General features: G+C 46.9%; 1 protein-coding gene across 1 annotated transcript; it reads right to left on the bottom strand.

The window, feature by feature from the left end:
- Positions 1 to 9,001: 9,001 nt before the first annotated feature.
- On the bottom strand, positions 9,002 to 9,712 carry LOC136468741 (uncharacterized). Its single transcript, XM_066467196.1, has one exon. It carries the CDS (start codon positions 9,710 to 9,712, stop codon positions 9,002 to 9,004), a length of 711 nt encoding a protein of 236 aa, XP_066323293.1.
- Between the last annotated feature and the right edge of the window lie 8,002 nt (positions 9,713 to 17,714).

Here is a 17,714-nt window from a genome sequence, read left to right as displayed (position 1 = left end):
TTTTTTTTTACGGAGGAAGTACGCCATTTCGGAAGGAAAAATTTCTAGGTTCTTTCATTTTAGGCCATGTTTAGGTTTTCTACGAAAAATAAGAATGAAGTAGAAAACTGAGAAATAGATTTAAACAGTTGGATTGTATAATGAGGTTCTAGAATCCAACTATCGATCATAAAATTCTTACTGTACAAGGGCAATAATCACTTTGATATTCAGAATCTCATTCTACGATTGTTGTCTAGAATTCAGAATCTCGATGGAGCCGACGGGCTCCATGCCAACAGTCATGTACCCAGCATTTATCGCTACGTTCGTTTGGACTTATTTGGCTTAGTCATAATAAAAAATATTATTGACCGATTTAATATGAGAAAAAATACTGTTCATTAATGGATAAGTCACGACTTATAAGCAATGAACAGTATTTATTGAATTGAACGGAAGAAACATAGGCGACCGTCGTGTGCTATATATATTATTTTACTCAGTTGTGTTTGGCACGTCTACAGGGTACGATTTTGCTTCTGACACCCATGGTTTGCCGGCTGCAGTATTGACGGTTCACTTTTTCTGGCTCATGGTTCAATTCTAGCCAACATTGAAGGTGCTCTAATACAACATGCATATAAGATTTATTAACTTTTCATTTTAAAAAATGATGGAAAAAAATCCGGTTTCTTTCAGAAAAAGAACCATAAGACACACTTGTCACAAACACACGTACCACAAGCTCGAAACATTGAGACGATAACGGAAAAAATCATCCATTAGATGCAAAGCATAGTATGGATTTTGATTCTAGTAGCCTACAAGCTTCGCGAATTTGTCCTTTATCTTGGTTCGAGCACTGTAATAGAATTCAAAATCAAAATCAGTACAATGTAAGAAAGAGTGATTTAGGTGATTTCTACTGGTTTGATACGGAGTCGCTCAAGAATGATTAAAAGTGTGGGAGTACTCATTTTACAATTTAGATAATAAAATAAAATAAAAACTTGGTTGTGTCTCGCTCTGGCGCCTGTAGTGCTAACAGCCTCGCGTCCAAAAATCGCCCACTACTCTAGCCTCTACCATTTTGCTCCTCGCACTTCCTTCCTCAATCATTCCCACTCGCCAAGCTAACCACCCCTAACGGTGGTGTGACTAGACCTTTAGTAGTAAACACCCTTGCAGGCTAGAATTAGATGTGTAGCTCCACCAATGCCTAATGAGATGGCAATCGAGTGGGTGCTACGGTGTCAACTATCTGGTCTGGCAGTGTAGGAGACACCAAGACTTGGTCTGGCAGTGTAGGAGACACCAAGACTTGATGTGCGGATACTAGACTATCAGTGTGCCGAAGGCAGTGGCCAAATAAGTAGTGAAGTAGATCAGTGTTTCATTCCTCATTTCCTTTTGACTTCTCCTACCAAGGCAGTCTCTGTGTTCAGGTCTAATCCTCCCTTTCAAATTTTCTCAAATTAAATTCATGGGTTATTAATGCTGCCATTTATTGACTTCTACCAGAATTACAATTAAAAAAACCATGACACTAAAATCCATTTTATTCTTTAGTATGTGTGTTCCCTATTATCAATTTTTTTGTCACTAATAATTATATATTTATATTGCATCCCCAATTGATTTTAAATGTTCAAGCTTTTATGTATAGGTTCAGATTCACTTGTTAATGCAAATGATACGATAGGTAGAGATAAATCAAATAATTGTCTATAATTACTAATTAGATTCTTATTTTGTACCATATCATTTTTTTATCATGTTTGTTGTACATTGAGGTGCCTTCTAAAGTATACATTTTATCTATTGTTTATGTCGGTACAGAAAGTGACAAACTAGTGAATATTTGTAGTTTTGTCGTACGTTGTGATCGAAGGTGGCCTAGCACTCAATGACACAGGGTTTATATTGGTTCAGGCAACATGCCCTAGGTCCAGTTTGAGTTAGTTGGTGACTTTATTCCTGAGCCCAGGTGCTCGAAGTCTGCAGTGGGATTATAAACGACAAGGAGAAAGATGGGGTGTACAAGAGGTCCGGTCGGCTCCGGTCGGAAGGGCCGAGGGCGACAGGAACTCCGCTACGAGCTAAGTGTTCAAGCGTGTGCTTGAGGTCCGAACCTGACGGTTCTGCGGTTGTGAGCTAGTGAACTCGATCTAATGAATCAGAAGGGACTGAGCTTGAATCAACTTGGGTTAACTTGGTCTATTGGGAGAGAGCGCATCTCCTTTTATAGATGAAGGGGATGGCCTTACAGGTGAGAGGGACAGAGTACGAACGCTTCTAAGCCTTATTGCCCACGCCGATGGATACAAGATAATGGTAGGCGCCCACAATACTGTTGATGTCACTGTAGAATGTTAGATGCAAGTGGGAGGTTGCGTTGCCTTCTTTAGGAATGGTAGATGTCGGTACCTGCAAATACTGTTGATGCCTAGAGGCATATGAGGAGTCTTATCATGTTCGCCTGATACGGTAAATCTCGGCGCCCACTACACTATCGATGCCCGGAGGCATGTGGGGGTCTTACCGTATGGGAGTCAATGGCGCCTACAATACTGTAGAGGGAAATATCAACGCCTACAATACTATTTGTGTCAGGGCGGTTGTAGAGTATTATTCCTGCAGGCATACAGGGTATGGTCCCTGGTATCGTGGTTTGACTTTGTGCACCCTGGCTTGTCTTCTCCGTTTGTCCCCTAGTCCTTTCCGAGCGGGCGTCCTCAGTCGGATGGCTCCAGTCGGCTCTGTGCCAGTCGGAGAAGAGCGATGAGCAGGGTTTCTACGAACCTCGATCGGAGATGCAGGGTCGAAGTCAGAAGTAGTGCTTTGGGCTAGGCCTTCTGTTCGGAGAGAACGTCCGGAGGCGGCTGGAGTCTGACGTGAGCACTCCGGTCAGAGAACTGGGCCAAAGTAGTCGATGAGCGGGCGCCGTTGCCCTTTTGGCATGTTGTTTAGACCCTTGGGCCGGCCCATGAGTTGCGTGCTATCTGTTTGGGTCGTCCCTTGGTGTGGAAGCCGGTTCCCGAGGGACCCCGGGTTTATGAACCCGACAGGAGCCCCCGAGACCCCAGGCGATTCAGGCAGAATCATGCAGGGGATTTTTATCTTTGACGATGGGTGCGCGCGAGCGCACCCGCAGGTGTAGCCCCCGAGCCCCCGGGCGGTTCGGGTAGAACCGTCTGGGGGTTTCTGTGTTGACGGCGGGGGAGGTTTCTGTTTTGTCGGTGGGTGTAGCCCTCGGGCGGTTCGGGCAGAACCGTCTGGGGGGTGTTTGGTAGCGGGCGTGTGTGCGTGTTTTTTAGTTGAGACGGAGTTTGTTTAACCAAGGCGTCATTGTGTAGCCAAGGCGGTTAGTTGTTTGGGGATTGGATGAGACAGAGCTCGTGGATCCTGGCGTCGGTGCACGCCAGGGGATCGAGCGAGGCAGTTAGTTTGTTAGTTTTGGGATCAGGGCGAGGCGACAAGATGGTGCTCACTGATCCTGATGGGGCAAGATTAGGGTCGCAGACCTAGGTAGTTTTTGGAGTGCAGTCGGAGCGTAGCCAGATGGGGCAAGATCAGGGTCGCAGACCTGGGTGTTTGGAGCACAGTCGGAGCGTAGCCACATGGGGCAAGATTGGGGTCACAGACCCGAGCATTTGGAGTGCAGTCGAAGCATAGCCAGATGGGGCGAGATTGGGGTCGCAGATCTGAGTGTTTAGAGCATAGTCGGATGGGGCGAGTTTCGGGTCATAGACCCAGGCTTTTTGTGTCTTGAGCCCTCGAGCCTTGTTGGGCCTTAGTAGGGGTCGGTGTGAGTTGTGTGCGTTACCCCATCCTCGGTTCCTCACAACCGGAGGGGCTGAGTTTTGTCACTTGTCCCGATCACTCGGGCTCGAGTGACGCGCTCGGTGAGTTCGCTAACGGGTATGATCGAGCGGAATCTGGGTCCATCATTCGTGACGGGGTCAGCATAGCCCTTTTATGACATTCCACTGCTCCTTTACCTACAACCCGGTAGATGCCTAGGTCATTTTGGAGACCGACCCAAGTGGCCTAACGGCCTCCCCTCGATGGAGATTCTGTGGGCTTGGCGAGAGGTTCAGGATCGAACGAGAAGGTTGAGATGACCCGGTCTGCCAGACTGGGCGAGGGCTGCATGGGGCTCATCTATGTTTTTCTCCCTTGGCTCTGTTGGTTGCTCATGTAGAATGAGGCAACCGCCACTTTGTGACGCAACACGGAGCATTGTGATGCATTTCGCTGCACGTGCGATGCTTAGTTCCCGAGCCCCCGGGCGGTTCAGGACCTGAATCATCTAGGAGGCACGGGCATATGGAATGAATGTGCGTATGGATGTATGAAATGATTTATAAAGAAATAGAGGGGGTTGGTAGTGTTCACCTTGATGACTTGAGTGATGGGGTTTGGAGAGCTTCAGTTGGAAACATCCGACCGGGACCCATGCTCGGCGTTCATGATGGAGTCGGCATGGCCTACATGGGGTGTCCCTTTGCTTCCTACCTGTGTCTCGGTGTGTCTTTCTAAGCCATTCGATCGACTTAGGAAGCCCAATGGTTTCTCCCGGCGGAGATCCTGTTTTGGGTTTTTCCAAGTCCCGCCTGGGGATGCGGAGAGCTGCCTGCGTGTGGTGATGTTTCGGTTCTCATGCCCGGTCATGCGATAGTGGTGGGCCATACCTAGGCCACATTTTGTCTCACCAGGCGGCATTTCGTCTGACCCGGTGTCATTCCATCGGCCAGTGTGCATCCCATCGGTCAGGGTGTGTCCCATCCGCATTGAATGGGGGAAGGGAGAGAGTTTTTTCGCTCTGATCTTTTTGCCCCTCTTTGGCTACCGTAATTCTTCCTTAAATAGGGGGAGGGAGAGGGCTCTTCGTCATAGTCCTTTGCTTGTTCTCCAACTATTGTCTCTCCTCCTTCCTTCTTCTCACCGAGAGTGCTTGTATGCTGCGGCGGTTCCTAAGTGAGTGAGATGGTAAGCGAGGGGGAGGACTTATAGATCTTTTCGTGAATCCAGAGCGCGATGTTGAGCTAGAGGCTACTTGGGGCGGTGCTGGTCGTCTTTGCCTAAGAAGGGGTGGCTTTCGCCAAAGGGGTGGCATGCTAGATTCATCTGTGAGGCCTTCTTCGGGATGGAGTCGTATATGGAAGGGAAGTTAGGATCATGTTGGTAGAGGGCTCCACGCCTGCAGCTGCTCAGGTTGGCCAGTTCATAAAATTTGATGAGATCTCTTCCATCCATGGTGGTAGGGATGAAAACGGTACGGATATTTTCCGACCGTATTCGAAACCGAATTCGTTTAGAGGGGTTGAGATATGTCCGTATCTGAGTCCGGATATCCAACATCCAATACCGTATCCATATCCGAATACTCAAATCGCATATTTATGATGTCGATATCCAATCGTATCCTATCCAACATAGTTGACACTATCCGTATTCGAATCCAAATCCGGACAGAAATATGAAAACAAATGTAATATCGGTGATATCCGTCCGTATCCGATCCGTTTTCATCCCTACCACCATGGATGGAACGTGCTTCCATTCGAGGACAAAGTTGTTTACCACATGACAATAAAAAAAGAGGTAATTTTCGGTATTATATCCTTGTGTAGCCCCCGAGTGACCTGGGCTGAAACTGTTCGGGTCGGGGTGCTTCTATAGGAGCAAGTGTTTGACTAAAAAAGCGGTAAGACCAAATTTTAGGGAAAAAATGACGTAGCTGTTCAATGTTCCAAGTGTTGGTGAGAATGTTGCTGTTGTCGTCCTCCAGTCGGTAGGTGTTCGATCGGATTACTTCGTTCATCGTATAGGGTCCTTCCCATGGTGGAGAGAGTTTGTGTTTTTCCTTTGTCGATTGGGTCCTTCGGAGTACGAGATCGCTAACTTCAAGGATTCTCCCTCTAATCTTTCTTTTGTGGTACCTGCGAAGAGTTTGCTGATAGCGAGCAGAGTGGATGACAGTCGTCTCGCAGGCTTCCTCGAGCAGGTCGACTACATCTTGCTGAGCCTCCACGGCTCGGTCGTGGTCGAAAGCCTTTACTCTTGGGGTGCCATGGTCGAGGTCAGAGGGCAGCACTGCCTCAGCTCCGTAAGCCAAGAAGAAGGGTGTGAACCCTGTGGATCGGTTCGAGGTCGTTCTCAGGCTCTAGAGGATTGCAGGGACCTCTACCACCCATTGTCTGGCGTATTTGTTGAGTCTATCAAAGATGCGTGACTTGAGTCCTTGGAGGACCATGCCATTGGCACGCTCGACCTGACCGTTGGTTCATGGATGTTCGACTGAGGCCCAGTCAATCCTGATGCCATATCCATCACTGAAGTTTAGGAACTTTTTTCCGGTGAAGTTGGTTCCATGGTCAGTGATGATACAGTTAGGAACACCGAACCGGTAGATGATGTCGAGGAAGAATTTGATCGCCTCTTCCGAGCGGATGTTGGTGATGGGCTTGGCCTCTATCCACTTGGTGAACTTATCGACTACTATGAGTAGGTGAGTGAAGCCACCTGGGCCCTTTTTGAGGGGTCCCACCATGTCGAGGCCCCAAACCTTGAATGCCCAGGTGATGGGGATGGTTTGGAGCTCCTGTGCTGGCAAATGTGTTTGCCGAGCATAGAACTGGCATCCTTCACATCTGCGGACGACCTCCTCTGCATTTCATAGCGCGGTGGGCCAGTAAAAACCTTAGCGAAAGACTTTTTCGACTAGCGACCTTGGGGTCGCATGATGTCCACAAATCCCAGCATGGACCTCGAGGAGGAGCTGCTTCCCCTGGTCGATGGGGACGCACTTCATGAGCACTCCTAACGGACTCCGTTTGTAGAGCTCGTCACCGAGCGCGACAAAGGTCTTGGCTCATCGAGCGATCCATCAGGCTTTGGTCCTTTCAGGCAAGAGAACCTCCTAGAGGAGGTAGGCTAGTAGTGATGCTCTCCAGTCGGTTTGATTGAGTGCCAATACAACAATGTTGGTGGGTGACGCCGCCATGGAGGTGCTAGGATCAGAGCCCCTGAGCGCTGGCTTGGCACCAGGGTCAGAGTCCCCGGGCGCTGGCCCAGCATTGGGGTGTGTCTAGGTCGAACCTTCTAGGACATGGGCGGATGGCTCGTGGAGGTCGTTGATGAAGATCTCGCTTGGGGACAGGTCTCTCCTAGCGGCCAATTTTGCAAGAAAATCGGCGGCATCGTTGTCCTTTCAAGGGACATGGTGCAGCTCGATCCCCTGAAATTTGTCCTCGAGCTTGTGCACCTCCTGGCAATACGCTACCATGAGGGGGCTTTTGCAAGAGGAATCCTTCATGACTTGATCAACAACCAACTCTAAGTCGCCGTGAACATAGAGTCACGTAGCGCCGAGCTCGATGGCGATGTGCAGTTCATTGATGAGGGCCTCATATTCTACGGCGTTGTTTGAGGCTGAAAAATGGAGGCGAATGGCGTAGCGGAGTCTACTCCCATCTAGGGAGATCATAACCACTCCAACCCCCGAGCCAGGTGCCATTACAGACCCGTCGAAGTACATTGTCCAGTACTCGTGGGTGACGTATGGGGTCGGTAGCTGGACCTCCATCCATTTGGTGACAAAATCCATGAGAGCCTAAGACTTAATAGCGGTACAAGGGGTATACCTGATGTCATGGCCCATGAGTTAGAGTGCCCACTTGGAGATCTGCCCTGCGGCGTCATGGTTGCGGATGATGTCTCCGAGCGGGTATGAAGTGATGATCGCAACTTCGTGGTTGGTGAAGTAGTGCAGGAGCTTCCTGGTTGCCATTAGCACGGCGTATAGGAGTTTTTACACCTAGGGGTACTAGACCTTGAGGTCGGTAAGTACCTCCCCGATGAAGTATACGGGTCGCTGTACCTTGAGCTGGTGTCCCGGCTCCTCCCTTTCGACGACAAGGGTGGCACTCACCACATGGTTGCTCATCGCAACGTAAAGGAGGAGGGGTTCTCCCTGTTCAGGCGCAACAAGGATTGGGGCTGACATCAGGGATGCTTTGAGGCTTTCGAGAGCCTGCTGGGCTTTCTCAGTCTAGACGAAGGCATCCATCCTTTTCAGGAGCTTGTAGAGTGGCATCCCCCATTCACCGAGCTAGGAGATGAAGTGGCTCAGGGCAACCAGATAGTCGGTGAGCCTTTGTACTCCCTTAACATTGCGTATGGGGCCCATGTTGGAGATGGCCATGATCTTTTTGGGGTTGGCCTCGATGTCATGCTTAGACATGATGTATCCAAGCAGCTTCCCCTTCGAAACCCCAAAAACACATTTTTTGAGATTCAGCTTGATGTTGAACCTTTAGAGGTTCGCGAACATCGTGGCTAAGTTTGCGATCAGGTCGCAAGCCTGAGCTGTTTTGACCACTATGTCATCAACATAGACGGCGATTGTTGGTTTTGGCCGCTTGGCTTGATCAGGTTGATCGAGCGGGTCGATTTGGTCGGTGAAGCATTGCTGCATGCACCTTTGGTAGGTGGCGCCAGCGTTCTTTAGGCCAAAAGGCATGGTCACATAGCAGTACAAACCGTATGGGGTGATGAACGAAGTTGTGAGCTGATCGGATTCTTTCATCGCGATCTGGTGATAGCCTGAGTAGGCATCTAGAAAGGAGAGGATCTCGCAACCCGAGGTGGAGTTGACTATCTGGTCTATGCGAGGCAAAGGAAAGTGATCCTTCGAGCACGCTTTGTCGAGGCCATTGTAATCAACGCACATTCTCCACTTCCCAGTCTTCTTTTTAACAAGAACGGGATTGGCAAGCCAGTCGAAGTGGAATACCTCTCTGATGAATCCGGCTGCTAGGAGTTTGGCGATCTCTTCGCCTATTGCCATGTGTCTCTCGTCATCGAAGCGATGTAGGCACTGCTTGGTGGGCTTCAAGCCTGGGATGAGGCGTAGCGCGTGCTCGGTGACCTCCCATGGTATGCCCGGCATGACAGAAGGCTGCCATGTGAAGACATCGTAATTGGCACGTAGGAAGTCGACGAGCTCACATTCCTATTTGGCCGGGTGCTGGGTCCCGATCCGCACTGTCTTAGTTGGGTTGGTGGGGTCGATACCCACCGCCTTTGTTTCCTCGAGCGGGCGGAAGGCCGTCAAGGAGGTCGGTTTGTGGCAGTCTAGGACTGCTGGGGCTGATGACTCCCCAAGCCATAGGAGCTCGAACGAGTTGACGACCGTGGTGGCGAGCTCAAAATGCTTGTGGTCACATGTGAAGGCGTGCGAGAAGGCACTACTTACAGTGATGACGCCGTTTGGTCTTGGCATCTTTAGCTTGAGGTAGGTGTAGTTGGAGATCGCCATGAATTTGGCGTAGCATGGATGCCTCACGATAGTAGGGTAGGACCCTAGAAAGTCCGCCACTTCGAAGGTCAGGACCTCCGAGCGGAAGTTGGCTCGTTTGCCAAATGTGATGGGCAGATCGATCTGCCCGAGTGGGTATGCCTGTGCTCCTAGGATCACCCCATGGAAGGAAGAGCCCACTAGGCAGAGTTCCGACTGGGGAATGCACATGGCGTTGAGGGTGTCGATGTAGAGAGTGTTGAGGCCACTACCTCCATCCATCAGCACCTTGGTGAGGCACTTCTTGTGGATGATAGGGTCGATGATGAGTGGATAGCATCCTGGTCTTGCGACATGGGAGGGATGGTCCCTCTGATCGAAGGTGATCGGCGATTCTGACCAGCTGAGGAAGGAGGGGACGGCCATCTTGGTGGTGCATGCCTCCCTATAGCGCATCTTGTGCTAGCGTTTCATCCAGATGGTGTCAGACCCACCAAAGATCATGATGCACTCCTCAGGTTTAGGGAAGCCGTCTTCGTCCTTGCCTACCGTGCCTCCTTTCTTGGCTGCTGCCTCTTTGCCGTCTCCCTCCTTTGGCCCACCGGCCTATCGGAGTAAACGTTTGAGGACCTCGCAGTCCTTATAGAGGTGTTTGATGGGGTAGGCGTGGTTGGTGCATAGACTATCCATGAGTTTGTTGAAGTGGTTAGGTAGCCCCTATTGAGGCTGCTTGCTCGTGCGATCAGCCAAGACGACTATCGTGGTGTTGTCCGATCGGCGCCGATCCTTTTTGTTCTTCTTGCCCCTCTGCGTGGAGGGGCCCTCATCTTGGTCCACGCATTTGGCCTTGCCTTTGTGAAAGGTCCTAATGGCTAGAGGGGGGTGAATAGCCTAATAGGAATTTCTACAACAACACTTAGCAAACCGGTTAGACAATTATGAGGCGAAGCAAGTGTTGCGCTAGCCTACCAAAAATGCAAGCCACCTACCACAATTCTAGTTGATATAGTTTCTATCCACATAATAGCTATGTCACTACACTAAGTTAGTGTGCTCTCAAAGGCTAACTAAAGAGACACACCAACCAAACTAACAAGCTCTCATAACTAACTACACTAAAGAGCTTGACAACTAGTTTGCGGTAATATAAAGAGAGTGAGCAAATTGTTTATACCGCCATGTCGAGGAAGGAGCCAATTAATCACAAGAATGAATACCAATGAAGACCAATCACCTTAGAATCAAATGATGAACACAATGATTTTTTATCGAGATTCACTTGCTTGCCTACAAGCTACTCCTCGTTGTGGCGATTCACTCACTTGGAGGTTCACGCGCTAATTGGCATCACACGCCAAACCCTCAATAGGATGCCGCACAACCAATGCAAGATGAGGATCACATGAGCCACGAGCAATCCACTAGAGTACCTTTTGTCTCTCCGCCGAGGAAAGGTTAAGAACCCCTCACAATCACCACAATCGGAGCCAGAGACAATCACCACCCTCCACTCAATGATCCTCACTGCTCTAAGCCGCCTAGGTGGTGGCAACCACCAAGAGTAACAAGCGAATCCCATAGTAAAACACGAACACCAAGTGCCTCTAGATGCGAACACTCAAGCAATGCACTTGGATTCTCTCCCAATCTCACAAAGATGTTGAATCTATGATGAAGATGAGTGGGAGGGCTTTGGCTAAGCTCACAAGGTTGCTATGTCAATGCAAATGGCTAAGAGAGTGAGCTTGAGCTAGCCATGGGGCTTAAATAGAAGCCCCCACAAAATAGAGCCGTTGTACCCCTTCACTGGGCACAACATGGGGTGACTGGACACTCCGGTCATATTGACCGAACGCTGGACCTCAGCGTCCGATCACGCGATGCGTGCCACGTGTCCCCTCTCTTCAAATGTTGATCACCCGATCTCAATGGTCAAGTGATGACCAAATGTAGCAGCTCAAAGTGACCGGACACTGAACCCTAGCATGCGGTCATTTTCAGTAAGCATCCAGAGACGACTTTTCACGGCCGGATGCGTCCGGTCATGCTTGACCGAACACAGCCAGCATTCGATCAGTCACCTTCAACACTGTGTGTTGCCATGTCAGCAGGACCGGATGCACCCCTTCAGCATCCGGTCACTCAGTGTCCCAGCATCCGGTCAGAGACCTATGCCAGCAACTTTGCAGCTTCTACTGACCGGACGCACCGGTCCAACCGAGGCCAGCATCCGGTCACTGCGTGACTAGTGTGACTAACTCCTTTTCACCTCTATCTTCTTCACCCTTGCTCAAATGTACCAACCACCAAGTGTATCACCTTGTGCACATGTGTTAGCATATTTTCATAAACATTTTCAAGGGTGTTAGCACTCTACTAGATCCTAAATGCATATGCAATGAGTTAGAGCATCTAGTGGCACTTTGATAACCGCATTTCGATATGAGTTTCACCCCTCTTAATAGTATGGCTATCAAACCTAAATGTGATCACACTCACTAAGTGTCTCGATCACCAAAACAAAATGGCTCCTACAAATTATACCTTTGCCTTGAGCCTTTTATTTTTCTCTTTTTTCTTTTCAAGTCCAAGCGCTTGATCATCACCATGGCATCGCCATCTTCATGTCACGATCTTCATTTGCTTCACCACTTGGAATGTGCTACCTATCTCATGATCACTTGATAAACTAGGTTAGCACATAGGGTTTCATCAATTTACCAAAATCAAACTAGAGCTTTTAATCTCTCCCTTTTTTGTAATTGATGACAACCCTTTCACAAAGATATGAATTGAAATTTAATTGAATCCATGTTGCTTGCCCAAGCATATTCACTATGTGTAAAAGGATATGGATAAGTTTTATGAACTCCATATGGTAGCAATTGCTCCCCCTACATATGCGCTAAGAGTTTGGATTGTAGCTTGCACATATAGAAAATATAGGAGTTAATGTCTACCAAATGATGCTAAGGTATAAAAGATGGACCTTTGAAGCGTGATACCAATCGAAGTGCACCATTATACCATCCTTAGCACCATGGTTAGCTCAATACCACTTGAAAACACTTGGAAATGAAATCATTAGATAAACTATACATGCTAGATTTTCATTTTATCATTCAAACCTACAACAAGCATATACCACACAAGCATGGATATTGAAATTTAAAACTTGTGCCATGGAATCAAACATATGAAATTCACATTCAAATGCACCATACCAATTCATGAGCTTGCCCCCCTACTTGTGTGCTCAAAATTTTAATTGATTCCTTTTCTTTGTCATATCTCTCCCCCTATGTCAAGGTCTCCCCCTTTGTTGTCTTTTCACCATCTTAGTACACTAATATATCTTTTGTTTCTCTCTCCATGTACTAATATCACTAATATCTTTGTTTTTCTCCCCTTTGTCATCAATGACCACAAAGGCTTAAATTATAGATAGGTTAGGATTATCAATGTCAATCAATGGGGTGAGGATCATTTTCCCAAATTTGGTTCAATCTAGATCATTTGCCAAAGATATTTAACTCGGTTTGATCCAAGGACAAGCTTCTTCACACCTCCAAATAAGGGTTATCTTGTACCATATTGAGTTAAACACTTATAGCTCATTTTCTAGATCAAACATTAGGTTTACAAGCCCACAAACATGTCATATGCTACCACTAGATCAAAATAAGCATAGAAGCAATAGTGTTATCATACAATCATCAAATTTATTTGATTTTCATGAATGAGCCTATTAAATGTGAAAGATGTCTAAATGCACTAAATATGTCCTTAGCAAGGATGTATGCCATGTCAATCAACTTTTACCCTGGATTGCTCGAAGGAGAGGCATGTCATATAAGTGGGGGTGCATCAACACATATTTGAGAAATCCAATATGTTCAACTCATTCCTTAGCTTGCAAAACCTTTTCTCATCCAATGGCTTGGTGAATGTATCGGCAAGTTGATCTTCGGTGCCTACACTCTCAATGCAAATGTCCCCTTTTTGTTGGTAATCTCTTATGAAATGGTGGCGGACATCAATGCGCTTTGTTCTTGCATGTTGAACCAGATTGTTGGTTAACTTGATTGCACTATCATTGTCACATAGCAATGGCACTTTCTTGAACTTGATTCCAAAATCACTCAAAGTGGCCTTCATCCAAAGTATTTGTGCACAACAACTACCGACGGATATGTATTCGGCTTCGGCGGTTGATAATGTAACACTATTTTGCTTCTTTGATGACCATGAAACAAGTGATCTTCCCAACAATTGACATGTGCTTGAGGTTCTCTTTCTTTCAACCTTACATCCCGCATAATCCAAGTCGGAGTAACCAACTAGCTCAAACTTTGCTCCTTTGGGATACCACAAACCAACATTTGATGTATGCTTCAAGTACCTCAATATTCTCTTTGTAGCCTTCAAATGACTTTCTCTTGGTGAAGCTTGAAATCTTACACACATGCATACACTAAACATGACATCCGGCCTTGATACGGTCACATAGAGTAGGCTTCCAATCATAGACCGATACAATTTTTGATCCACCATATTGCCACTTGCACCATTATCCAAGTTACCATTTGTTCCTATTGGTATGCTAATGGCTTTGCTATCACTCATGCCAAACTTCTTGATCATGTCCTTGTGTCAACATAGAATTTTCATCTCCGTGCCGAGGACACACGCAGCAAGCCAGAAGGATCTGCTCGATGGACCAGATCCGCCTAGCTTCAGCGCAAGGGTGGTCGATCCTACGTAATACTCCCGAGACATGCCAGTCAATTTGACCCTACAATTGACAAGGGGAGAAAGCTCATCAGTAATTAAGGGCAGAACATGTCGGTGTTGCCAGACAGTTTCGAATGTGCGGCTCTGAGAGCCAATATGAGAGGAGATCGACTAAATAGTCGATTCCAGCATATTCATAAGAATAAATCGATTAAAGCTCATGGGGTCGTATAAGAAGAATCGGTTATCATTCAGGATAAATATTATTTAAGCAAAAATTAATCAATGGCAATAAGATATCAATGATGATCGGTTTATACTGAGCCAATGATTACAAGTAACCGAACTCCTTTTTATATAAAGAGACAATTCAACACCACTTAACCATTTAATAAAGATAAATCTAATGAACATGTTAGATCTCATCCATCACCATGACTAGTGGGGCATTAGGCAGAATCATGCAGGCCGTAGTAACAACAATAGACTCGACGACCCTAACTCATTACTAATATCAGTGGGGCATGAGGCAGAATCATGCAGTCCGTAATACAATAATAAGATCATGGGGCTAACATATCTTTCAACTTATCTCTACTTCAATGATCTTGTAATGTGAACTATTCATGAAAGCACTCGATATCGGCTAAACAACCAATTTAGGCATAGCGCACAGTTAAGGTCATGCCTCCTTAGGAACAGGTCTACCAACTAACGATCCCCACTCCATGGTGCCAATAGTGGGGTGAGAGGCAGAATCCCATAGGCCGTGATGACGGGCCATGGAACGGTTTTCATTAACCAATAGATCTACTTGAGATTGGACATGCCTTAACCGCACGCTACGCACGATTAAGATTGATGTAAAACAGCCGATAAAAACATAATTCATCATTTAAGGTGTAGATTAGATCAACTTTAAATTAGCAAACGATGAGTTAAACAAGATATAAGGCCGATCCAGATCAATCTCAATCGGACAGAGTGATATTGCTGTAATTAGATAAACGATGAAAGTAATAAGCAATATCGGTAACTTAATGAATCTACCAAAGACTGCCATACTAAGGTAGAGCCGATAACTTGACCTTGATCTAACTCAAGCAGTGGGGTGTGAGGCAGAATCACATAGATCATACTTGAATTAGACAAGAGTCGATAACTAGCCTATACCAGAGTCATAGTGGGGGTCGATCGGATCGATGCAGCCATACGAATAGAGGTATAAACCATGACGGTACTTACAGACAAGCAGTGGAGGTCGACTGGATCGATGCAGCCATACTCGCTGAAGAACTCACCGAGATCTACTCTACTCCTACTCCTAAGGGGTGGACAGAGCCGAAAAAAGTAATTAACTTGTATTTGATTGATTGTTGTTCTTTTACAATAGCCGGGGTTTGGTATTTATACCCGGAGCCTAAAACGAACCCTATTCGAGTACGACTCAATACAATCTTTGGCATAATGAAAACATTCCTAATTTAAGATAACTTGGACTCTAATCTTTCCCTTCTTGTAGAGTCCAGCATGTCTCGTCCTAGCACCGATCATAGCCTCTGTCATTATCTGCTGGCGCTATTTGAAGAAAGCTGATTCTAGTGCTACATCTGAATCAGCTGGTTTCGATCCGCACGCAATCGATTCCTTGCTGACATGATTTTGGGAGCTCTCGAGCTTCTGAGATCCTCCTTCCAAATTCTGGTGTAAACATATGCCCCCCAATTTTAGGATAAAAGTAATTTTATTCCAAAATTATCCTATCTGCATCCCTGATTGGTCTATAGTCACGGGTAGAGAACCTTGATCTAGGGTCCACCATTTGTTGCCGCTTGCGTCTATTCACAAGCCTATGCCTCAAAACTTTTGCAAGAGCACCACTGTTTCATGGGCATTTGTATTCATCTTCCTGGACCGGCAATAAAATGCTCGTCTGACCCTGGCGAGAGCAACTCGACACTTTAGCCATGTTTTTCTCCCATCCGTCTTTTCGAGTGCTCCCAACTCCGCTGGACCCTCCATGGCCTATCCCTTTACGATAAAGATCTTGAGCAGTTAGAAGAATTCTTGTGCATAGGGTGATTGTGTCGCCCATTCTAGCACCTTGTCGAACAAGAGGATTAGTTGCTGCGGCTAGAAGAAGTCTTGTGACACGCCTGCATCTTCTCACCATGCTCACAGAGTTGTTCTAGTGTTTGCAAGGGCTAGAATCTGTGGACACTTTTCCCTTGTTTGTTCCATCAAATGCCTATTGGGAGGACCGCAAGCTTCTTTCCAGCGGTTTCTCTAGTCACCGAGAAACCTGTGGGTATCTGCTAGTCAGGCGGTCTTTCCCTTTCTTTGGCATAATCTTATTAATGGGCTGATGTGACTTGGTTTATGATGATCCTCATCCTTGTGGGGATCTAAACTTTCTTCAATCCAAAAGAAGCATTGGTGGGTTGATCTTTGGTCCATGTAAATTCTTTGTATCCGTCCCACGATGCTTCATAACTTAGGGAAGTGATAAGTTCGAATCTGTTACCTTTCCATTATCCATCCCCTGAATTCCTGTTGTGTTGATCTATTTCTGTCTCTGATTTCAATTTCATATCTCTGGTGAAACTGATTTTGCCTTCCCGGTCTATATATACAGGCCATGGCTAAAGGTCGAGCAACAATCTACTTCATCTCAATCCCTTCGCATCCTCAATATAGTCCCTATTTTTCCTGTAAGCTTGAGATCATGGAAACTAGCAAGAGGTCTGCTAAGGGGGCTCTCGATGGATCTGTAACATCATACCAGCGCCTCCATCGTTGAGAGGGTGCAGCCCATGATGCACCCACTGCCTCAGGTCATAGGGCCGACTCTGTTCGGCCTCTGGGGTCTTCCTTGTTAATAGCTTATTGCCAGCTTCCTTGCTATTCGGGGTGGTGGATCGGCAATGATGACCTGCTCACCACCATTGACAGCCACGGCCAGAGTCTTATCGAATGTCTTTCTCTCGTAGAATCAACCTTGGCCATGGCTCGATGTCGATCGCCTCCCATGGTTGATTCAGTGGATGATAAATTGGCCCAAGCCGAGGCCAGAATCATGGGTGAAATATCATAACCTTTGTTTCCTTTCAACTTCACCTTCAGGATTCTGATCATCTCCCTTTTGAACTTTTCAGATTTGTCCGCTCAACTGGAGAGCCTTCAACTAGCTGTGGAGTACGCAGCAGGATTTGTCAACGCTAGAGGTGCCGTCCCAATAGTTCGCCTATATGACATCCCAAATCACATTAGGGAGGTCGCTTTTCATGGCGTTCGTCATGGTGTTGCCATGGCGTTGGCTGCCGCAGAGGCTCGTTCTGGCCATAATCTTCGGCTTCTTCCTCATGGTTTTCCAGATGCGGTGCACCCTGGGGATCATGAGCGTTTGACTAAGAATTTTCTTAGCACCGCTGACTCCATGGCCTTCAACACCCTGGCCGATGATATAGTAGACAAAGTGTCTTCCGGCCCATAACTTATAATAGGTGGTATTTAGCAAACAATTTCTTCGTCTTGAGTGATTTCTCCTTTGTTTTATATTCCACATTACACGCATCACTCTGTCAGCATAATCGATACGCATTGTATCGGCTTTCACCTCTTTGGGTTTACTTTCTCGCTAGCAATGATACCCTTCCAGTATCGGCTACTGAACTAACGATCGAGCAAATCGGTT

Source organism: Miscanthus floridulus, chromosome 8 (genome assembly GCF_019320115.1).
Source record: "Miscanthus floridulus cultivar M001 chromosome 8, ASM1932011v1, whole genome shotgun sequence".
NCBI classification, from domain to species: Eukaryota; Viridiplantae; Streptophyta; class Magnoliopsida; order Poales; family Poaceae; genus Miscanthus; species Miscanthus floridulus.
The sequence above is the reverse complement of the archived record's forward strand: the minus strand, read 5'-3'. Positions and strand labels throughout refer to the sequence as shown.